This window comes from Tursiops truncatus, chromosome 11, assembly GCF_011762595.2.
Source record: "Tursiops truncatus isolate mTurTru1 chromosome 11, mTurTru1.mat.Y, whole genome shotgun sequence".
Classification (NCBI taxonomy): domain Eukaryota; kingdom Metazoa; phylum Chordata; class Mammalia; order Artiodactyla; family Delphinidae; genus Tursiops; species Tursiops truncatus.
In genome coordinates, this window is record NC_047044.1 from 63,746,702 (window position 1) to 63,755,449 (window position 8,748).

An 8,748-nucleotide genomic window follows, 5' to 3' on the forward strand; every position below is an offset into this window, starting at 1 on the left:
AAATATGGTAAAAGTTAAGATTTGTTAAGTATGCATGGTGTGTACTGGATGTTATGTATGTTTCTCTAGTCATTATGTATATTTGAAAGGTTACCTAATAAAAACACTTTTTAAAATAAATGAAAACAAAAAACATTAAAATATTGAAAATGGTGTTTTATGCATCTCGGTGTTTTAGAACAAATTCATTCTTGTGTCGGAGATCATAAATAAACCATAGAGAAGCTTTAGAAGAGTGGTTGGTGCAGAAATGGTTGCCAGGTAATACCGTTATTACTTCAGTACATTTGGGTGTGAGAAAATGCAAGAATTAAGTCAGATGCTGTAAGGGTATGTGGGACTAGGAAAGTAGTTTTAGAAAATAATATGTGCTATGAAAACATACACAAATAGAGAAGATAGTTTGAATGTGCTAACTGCTAAATGTAAAAGACAAATGGAGAGGAAAAATTGAATACCAACTAGAAAAATAGCAAGTTTGAGGGAGCTTGGTCCCAGAGGAAGCAGAATGGAAAAATATCTAAAGCATAGGTGGAGGCATTTGTCTTGGATTGAGAAGGACATCTCCTCTACTGTATTAGCTCAGTACATATTTTTCATAGCAAAATGCCATAGTCTGAGTGGTGGAGATTGAGAGAGAGCAAGCTCTCCTGTGTCTTTTCTTGTAAGGACACTAATCCCATGATGAGGGTCCCACCCTAATGACCTCATCTAAACCTAAGTATCTCCTGAAGGCCACATCTCCAAATATCATCACATTGGGGCTTAGGACTGCACCATGTGAATTTTGTGGGACACCATTCAGACCATAGCATCTATCAAATTGAAGGAGGGAGTAAAAATAGTTCTATACAGAAGTATGTAGTCATAGATAGGAAGATAGGTAAACATGTTCTTACATACTGGATACCAAAAAATGCATTCAATGAAGTATCCAAGCTCTTAATCTATAACAAAAAAGGAAAGACAAATAGAAAGGTAAGGGTATCAGTGAGAATTCTAGCATATTACAGTAAAGCCGTTCAGAATTAGGAAGGAAAGAAACATGCCATTTGGGAGGGGACACCATGACTTGCCTATTTTATTATTTTGCTTTTTTACTTACTAACGTCTCTCATTTTATTTAGATACCCAATAGTAGGGGGTACTTTGTTATTGTCTAAACCATTCATGAAATTCCACTCTCCTTTCCCAGATAATCAGCTTCCCAGTCTTCCTTGCAGCTAAGGGTATTCATGTGACACAGTATTAGCCAATGAGTCTGAGGGGCACCCTCTAGAGGAATAATCTTTGCACTCCTCTCTGACTTGAGGACAGGGGAGGGAGAAGGGTAAGCTGGGACGAAGTGAGAGAGTGGCATGGACATATGTGCACTACCCAACATAAAACAGATAGTTAGTGGGAAGCAGCCACATAGCACAGGGAGATCAGCTTGGTGCTTTGTGGCCACCTAGAAGGGTGGGATAGGGAGGGTGGGAGGGAGACGCAAGAGGGAGGAGATATGGGGATATATGTATATGTATAGCTGATTCACTTTGTTATAAAGCAGAAACTAACACACTATTGTACAGGAATTATACTCCAATAAAGATGTTAAAAAAAAAAACTTACACCGTTAAAAAAAAAAAAAGAATGTGATGCTAGGAGCTACAGAACCTGTAGTGAGACTATGAGAGAAAGGGAAAAATATCATAGTCACATTGAAGCAATAACTTTACTTATCATGGAAATGCTGAATAAAACCCCAAATCTCATTACCGCCCCCCCATTCCCAGATTTCTCAAGTAAAAATAAACATTCTTATGGAATGGACTATGGCTATTTAAGTTTTCTCTTATTTTCATCCAAATGCATCCTAACTGATATGCAATGCTAGGATAGAGGAAGAAACCAATCTTGGGAAAAAAATAAACTAAGAAGCTTCAAATTCTTTGCATATACTTCTTTTGATAGAAATATGTAATAAGAACATCCATTGCTTTTAAAAAGGTAGGGGAGCAAAGAAAGAATGATAAAAATTGAGACTAGAGAAAAAGCAGACAGAAGAGTAAAGTATTATAAAATATGTAAATTAGCAATAGCAAATAATAATAATAGAATAGGAATGGACTAAAATGATCAGGGACTTCCACTTCGGGTAACTACTAACTAGATCACTTGGACCAACACACGTTTAAAAAATTTTTAAAAAGCTGAACAGCATGTTTTTAAGATCTGCTCTAAAGATATTTGAAAGCTAAGGAGGCAGTGAGTAATTATGGAGCTGTCATCCCAAAGAAGAAGAAAACCCAGAGAAGCAAGCTTTGCATTCAGGGGTCTCTTTTTCCTGTAAGGGCATCTTGAAGAGGTGGTTGAAAATGTGAAAAGTTATTTTGACAGTTTCCTAAAGTTAGTGGGGAAAATGGAATTCAGGGACCACAAGGGTGGGTTGGAACCTTAAAGGGCGATACCCTGAAGTAAAGGTGGATTGGAAGCAGAGAAGCTTTGTGTGGGTTGGAGCCCAGCTTTATTTCAGTCCCCAAATTACATGAGGGTCATCCAGTATTGCTGATGCCCATGGTTGTCTGACAGAAGCAAGTAAAAATTTTCTCTGGAGGAAGAGAATATAATTCAGAGCCTTAAGTTATCTCCATAATTTTTCATAATAATATCCTATTCTCAATAGAAAAAATTTAACAAGAATATGGGGACACAGAAACTAGAGACAGTGGAAGCAGATCCAGATGCTTAACTTTAAAATAAATATTTATAGAGATTAAAGAAAAGATTGAGAATTTTGGCATAATATTTCTGGAAACTATAAATAATCTTAGTGAAAATCTTGAGAAAGAAAAACTCAATGGCTGAATAAGATCTTAATGGATAAGTTTAAAGGAACTTAGTGTTGAGGAGTATACTAATAACTTATAGGATAGGCAAGAAGAAAATATATACAGTAAGGCACAGAAAGAATAAAGAAAAGAGTATGAGATACAAAATGCATAGATACAGAAGGATAGCATACATTTACATGGAGTTCTAAAGAAGAGGAAGAATTAGGCAATACCTAAGAAAATAGGGCAATATGTAAGACAACGAACGAAAATATTCCAAACTGAAAAATTATATCAACTATAAATGCTAGGAATTCTATAAATATACCCCAAGTATGATAAATTAAAAGAAAGTCACACTTTGTCCCATCATAATAAAATTACTGAAAATCAAAACAGAAAATATTAAGAGTGGCAAGAGGGAAAGGAAAGACAAATTAGCTCCAAAGAAGTACAATTAGACCAACAACTGACTTCTCAAGAGAAACATTAGACTAACAAGAAGACAGAAGACAATGAGGTAATATCTTAAAAGTACTGGATTAAAAAAAAAAAACAGCCCTCCCCCATTAGGATTCTGTGCCCAGTAAAACATTCTTTAAGAATGAAGGTGAAATAAATACATCACCTAGAAGACTTGCACTAAAGGGAAAATTAAAAGGAGTTCTTCAAGGAGAAGGAAAATGCCCACAGATGGAAGTTCTGTTTCCTTCTGGCTTATCTTCTGAGTCACCTCTTCAGCTTTGTCTAATTTGTGTTAAACTTATCCATTGAAATCTATTTTCAGGTATTGAACTTTCAATTCTAGGTATAGAAAAAAATTGAGCAAAAAAAAAAAGTCAAACATGTAGGTAAATTTAAATGACCATTGATCATATAGTAGTGATAATGTCATGTATAATAATTATGTCTTTAATGTGTATCATGATAAAACACTTGACAACATTAGCAAAACTATCTAAAGGTAAGCTATGAGTCACTTAGCTTCAATGGTAATTCCCAGAGGGATCATCCAGTAACTGTTTTTAGCTAATAAGTCCAAAGTATACTTCAGGCTGAGCTTTCCAGCAATCAGGAAGGACCTAGATGCCACCTGAGCTTTCAGGTTACACCTTGCCTTCCCATTGGCCACCTTAACACACAGGGCCTTCTGGTAGACCTGAGCCTCCTTTGTTAGGATGCTGCTCGTAGCAGTGTATCAACGGTAATAGAGATATGTAAAGAAATGATTGTGCAGTTATGCTAGGGGAAGTATGAAAGAGGTTGCTTTATTCCTTGTTAGGAATTTGAAGTTCTCAGTTTTCCTTTTCTTTGTCATTTTATGGAGTCATAAAGGATAAGACCAAAATGCTACCAAAGTTCAGAAGAGTTTTCTGAAGTCTTTATTTGCAGGGGCTTTTAAGGACTGAGCTTATACATTTGTCTTTATGCACAAAATGTCTAATAGAAAAATCAATGTCAGTTTACACGATGGAACAATTGTGGTGCATTTTCTATCTTGTGAATTTCTCCTGCACTCAGAGGCATGCCCACCAGCTTAGAAAACCAGGATGTATTCTGCACCAGGAACAGAGAAACTTGGTAATGTTTTCCTTCTGTTTTCTGATGTTGTTTTCCTGTTCTTTTGCTCCCCGTTTCCCCTCAGTTCCCGCCACTTCTTACCCTTCCCTCATCAGGCCCCTCCTTTCTCCTGCAGTTCTATCATCTTACCTTTGTTCCCCTGGGCTGAGGTAGTGCCCCCCTCAAGTCTCTCTGACATGGTATTCATTTCTGTTACCTAGACTGTTGGTCTGTTCCTCAAAATTACTTCTTGTCCTCCTTTGGGAAAATTAAACACTTGGGTTAGAGGTGAAGGAAAGAGAATCTAATGATTCTTCAGCACCTCTCTTCAGTTAGTAAATTAAGTCCTCACAACATTCCAAGCTAATTATTTTTAGCTTTCATTTCACATATGGGACAATTAAGACAGGAGTTTCCCTATGTCTTACTATACTCCTTGTTTCTAATGGTGAAAGCCCACATTATACCAGAAACCTGGAAGCTTGGGGAAGCTAATACCTGAGAACTGTCTATAAGAGGGGGGAGGAGATCAGGAAAATGATAGACTTTGGGCAACTCATGACTCAAAAATAACCCTCTCCAAGCCCTCCAAACATATAGGGTCCAGAAACTAATTGTACCTTTAATTATAGGTATTCCCTATAATTATATAATCATAGGTATGTGGAAGTTGAGGGCACGAGACACTGCATTGGGGCAAACCTCTCCTGTTGGCAGAATTTTTCTCCTGTGCCCTTCCCACAACTGGTTTCATGCAAGCTCAGGATGTCTAAATCCGTTACTGGTTCCTAATCAGATCTGTTCTCTACTAGTAGTAAAGCTCTAGACTATTCTCTTTCTGAGTTTTCTCCATTCACTTACTCATTCACTCATTTGTGCATTTATTTTAATTGTTAAGTAACATTTTGGAGCAACTCCTTGGGCCAGTCACAATGCTAGGTACTTTTGTATGTCCCATTCTAAAATGGACTCCTCTCAGGCCGTCTTTCTTTGGAAGTGATCTAGTCGGCTAACTCCACCTAATTATGATAACAACTGAAAACTTATAGTGGTAGCATTCTCAGAGCTGTTTCCATTCTCAATTTGGAATCTGAAGCATCGACTCTGAATGAATGAAGTATCAAGGACAGTGAAATTGCAGCACTAGGCAAAAAAAAATAAGTGATTTTATTTATTTCTTTGACTGCTTCAAGTAACTCTAACACAGTACACCTCTACCTGTGAGGAAGTATGGTTCCTGATAGTGTACAGTTTCTAGGTTTGTCCTTCATGAAAATGCCCTGTGCAAGATTTTCACTCTTTGGCTTTTATTTATAGGAGAATAAGTTTCCCCAAAGTTTAAGGAATTTCTAGTGCTAGTTAGTAGGGCTCCATTTAGAGATGAGTAAAATGGAGGGGACCTTTCTTTTTGTTGCCCTCCAAAATTACAATGGGTGCTTCTCTGTATTTCATGACTTGATTTTCCCGTGTCTTCTGCCAATGATGTGATATTCTCAGGATGAATCCAGGTTGCTGTAGCTAGAGCTACAGTGGTGAGTAAAAGAAAAAAAAGTAATAATAATAGAAAATTATTATAATCCCCACATGAGAGGAAGAATTGAGGCTTTTAGAAATAATATACACAACTTACCCTTTTATTTTCCTCCTTTAGAAATCAAGGAAGAGGTCTATATCCAACAGGAATTTTCAAACTCCATCTTAACTCTGAATTCTCACACCGAGGTTCAAATTTAGTCATCTTCTGGATCACTGGATTTGAAAAAGGTTTTGTTTAATTCTGTGCTAGATATTGCTCAACTAGGTGAGAAATACAGGTAATGTGAACTTGATTTCTAAGACAGCTCTAATTCTGGGTGTCGTTTGGATATACATGGGAGCGAAATCCTATTGGGTGGTGGGTCTCGCAGTGTGAGCACAAAAGATAGAGCAGGTCAGGAAGGGTCGAGATGGTGGAGTCAGTAGTGTTGAAGCGTTATCCTGAATCTTCGGATGTAATTTGGATTGTCAGTTTAGAGTAGAGAAAAAGAAGGCCAAACTTTAGAAAGTTAGTGGGTAGTCTATACTTAAATGGCATGAAGGCACAGACAAGAGCTGAATCTGAATAGATCACCCAAGCTGGGCATGGAGATGATGAGCAGAGTATGTTCTCATATGGGTCAGCGGTTTCTTGTGATCAATTATATAACATCTAGGATATCTCTTCTACTTTCTCTCTAATTAATTCCCTTTCTCCTCACTCTGCAAATCTCCAGCCACTACCCCTCTTCACTTTCCGTTAATGACCCTATTTAAATATTTAGTGAAAAAATAGAAGCCATTAGCTGCGAAATGCTTCCTTCCTAACATCAGATCTATGGACTTCATGCATGTTTGATGAAGTAAACCCTCTCCTGCCTTTGGCCATGCTCTGCTTCTGCTCTGAGACCCAACTGCTCTCAGAGACACCATTTCTGCAATTTTCTCTTAAATTTCCTCCTGCAATTTCTCCCTCTCTACTAGTTTATTATCAACAGTTTGTAAATATCCTCCAGTCACTTTAATAATAAAACAACAAAAAATAAACTCTAAGACATCAAAGAAAGAACAGTAAAGGTGGAGAGGGAGTTGATCTAGTGTTGGGATCCCACAGAAAAGATTATTGCAGGTTTCGGTAAATCTAGAGACTTAGGGAAGTTTATCATTTCAGAACGTACATTTTTTTAAACAACTTTATTGGAGTATAATTGCTGAACGTACATTTTTGAGTAGGCCTGAAACTTCGTGAATGGAGCGGGTTAAAACACTTGGGTATTTGTTAGGCATCAGAAGAGACTTCACCTGGTTTTTTTCTTGCATTCCAAAGAAAGTACTGAAGGCAATGAGAAACCACAGTGTTGTCTCTGAGTTCATCGTCCTCGGGCTGTCTGCTGACCCCCAGATCCAGGCTCTGCTCTTTGTGCTGTTCTTTGTTATTTATATCCTGACCCTTATGGGGAACCTGATGCTGCTGCTGGTGATAAGGGTGGATTCCCAGCTCCACAACCCCATGTACTTTTTCCTGGGACAATTGTCCTTCCTGGATCTCTGCCACTCTTCTGTCACTGTGCCCAAGCTGTTGGAGAACCTCCTGTCTGAGCAGAAAACCATCTCATTCCAGGGCTGCATGGCTCAGGTCTTCTTTGTGTTTGCCACTGGAGGCACTGAATCCTGCCTACTTGCTGTCATGGCCTATGACCGCTATGTTGCCATCAGTTCTCCTCTGCTGTATGGCCAGATGATGAACAGAAAGCTGTGTATGGGGCTGGTGTGGGGCTCATTGGGCTTGGGTTTTACGGATGCTCTCATCAATATCCTTGTAGCTCTCAATTTAGACTTCTGTGAGGCTCAAAATATTCACCACTTCAGCTGTGAGCTGCCCTCTCTCTACCCTTTGTCTTGTTCCGATGTGTCTGCAAGCTTTACTGCCTTGCTCTGCTCCAGCCTCCTGCATTTCTTTGGAAATTTCCTCTTGATATTTTTCTCCTATATTTGCATTTTCTTCACCATCCTGAGCATCAGCTCAACTGCAGGCAGAAGCAAGGCCTTCTCCACCTGTTCCTTCCACCTCACGGCAGTGAGCTTCTTTTATGGCTCAGGTTTACTCCGCTATCTCATGCCAAATTCAGGATCCACTCAAGAGTTCATCTGCTCCTTGCAGTATAGTGTGATCACCCCCATGCTGAATCCTCTCTTCTACAGCCTGAAGAACAAGGAGGTGAAGGCAGCTGTGAGAAAAATGTTGAGACAATGTTCCTAGTGTTTCAAATCATAGATTAAAAAATCAGAATGATGAGGAAATTGGGTAGAATTGCCATAAATAGTGCCTGCATATTAAGGAGAATTCTCTGATATAAGGATCTGCACGATGCCATACCTCTTTTCTTGAAAATACTTAAGAAAAGTTGAAGTTAGTTTCTGGAATGATACCAGTTCAGTCCTAATCAGAGGAAGGTGGATAGATAAACATTTTGTCTAGCAATTTTTCTTGCAAACATATTTAATTTATTACACACAATATGGTAGACATTGTCTGCTTAGGCTATCTTTACCATTCTTCCAGTAACTAAACTCCGTGTGTTCAATGTGGTCCCAGAGAGACTGTCAATCACAGTGTCCCCAAATCCTCCCCCCTCCCCTTCTCATTATTCACTCATTCTTCCTGGCACAGTGGCTGATACAGGAGTGAGCACATGGTCAATGCTGGACCATTCACTCTCTTAGGATATTTGAAATTGTTTATTTGACCTACACGTGTCCAATAGAGACTACAAATAAAACATTTGTTTATCATGCTTCAAACCATTTACATAGTGACCCACCATCTCCAGCTGTGAGGGGCCCCCATGACAAGAGAAGA

General features: G+C 38.5%; 1 protein-coding gene across 1 annotated transcript; it reads left to right on the forward strand.

The window, feature by feature from the left end:
* Positions 1 to 7,109: 7,109 nt before the first annotated feature.
* Positions 7,110 to 8,489, forward strand: LOC101334667 (olfactory receptor 8S1-like). The gene has a single exon (XM_004324872.3). It carries the CDS (start codon positions 7,138 to 7,140, stop codon positions 8,146 to 8,148), a length of 1,011 nt encoding a protein of 336 aa, XP_004324920.3. The 5' UTR covers positions 7,110 to 7,137; the 3' UTR covers positions 8,149 to 8,489.
* Positions 8,490 to 8,748: the final 259 nt, after the last annotated feature.

What these genes read in the sequence shown, in the direction of transcription:
- LOC101334667 (XM_004324872.3), top strand. Translation starts at nt 7,138, where the DNA reads ATGGAGCGGGTTAAAACACTTGGGTATTTGTTAGGCATCAGAAGAGAC.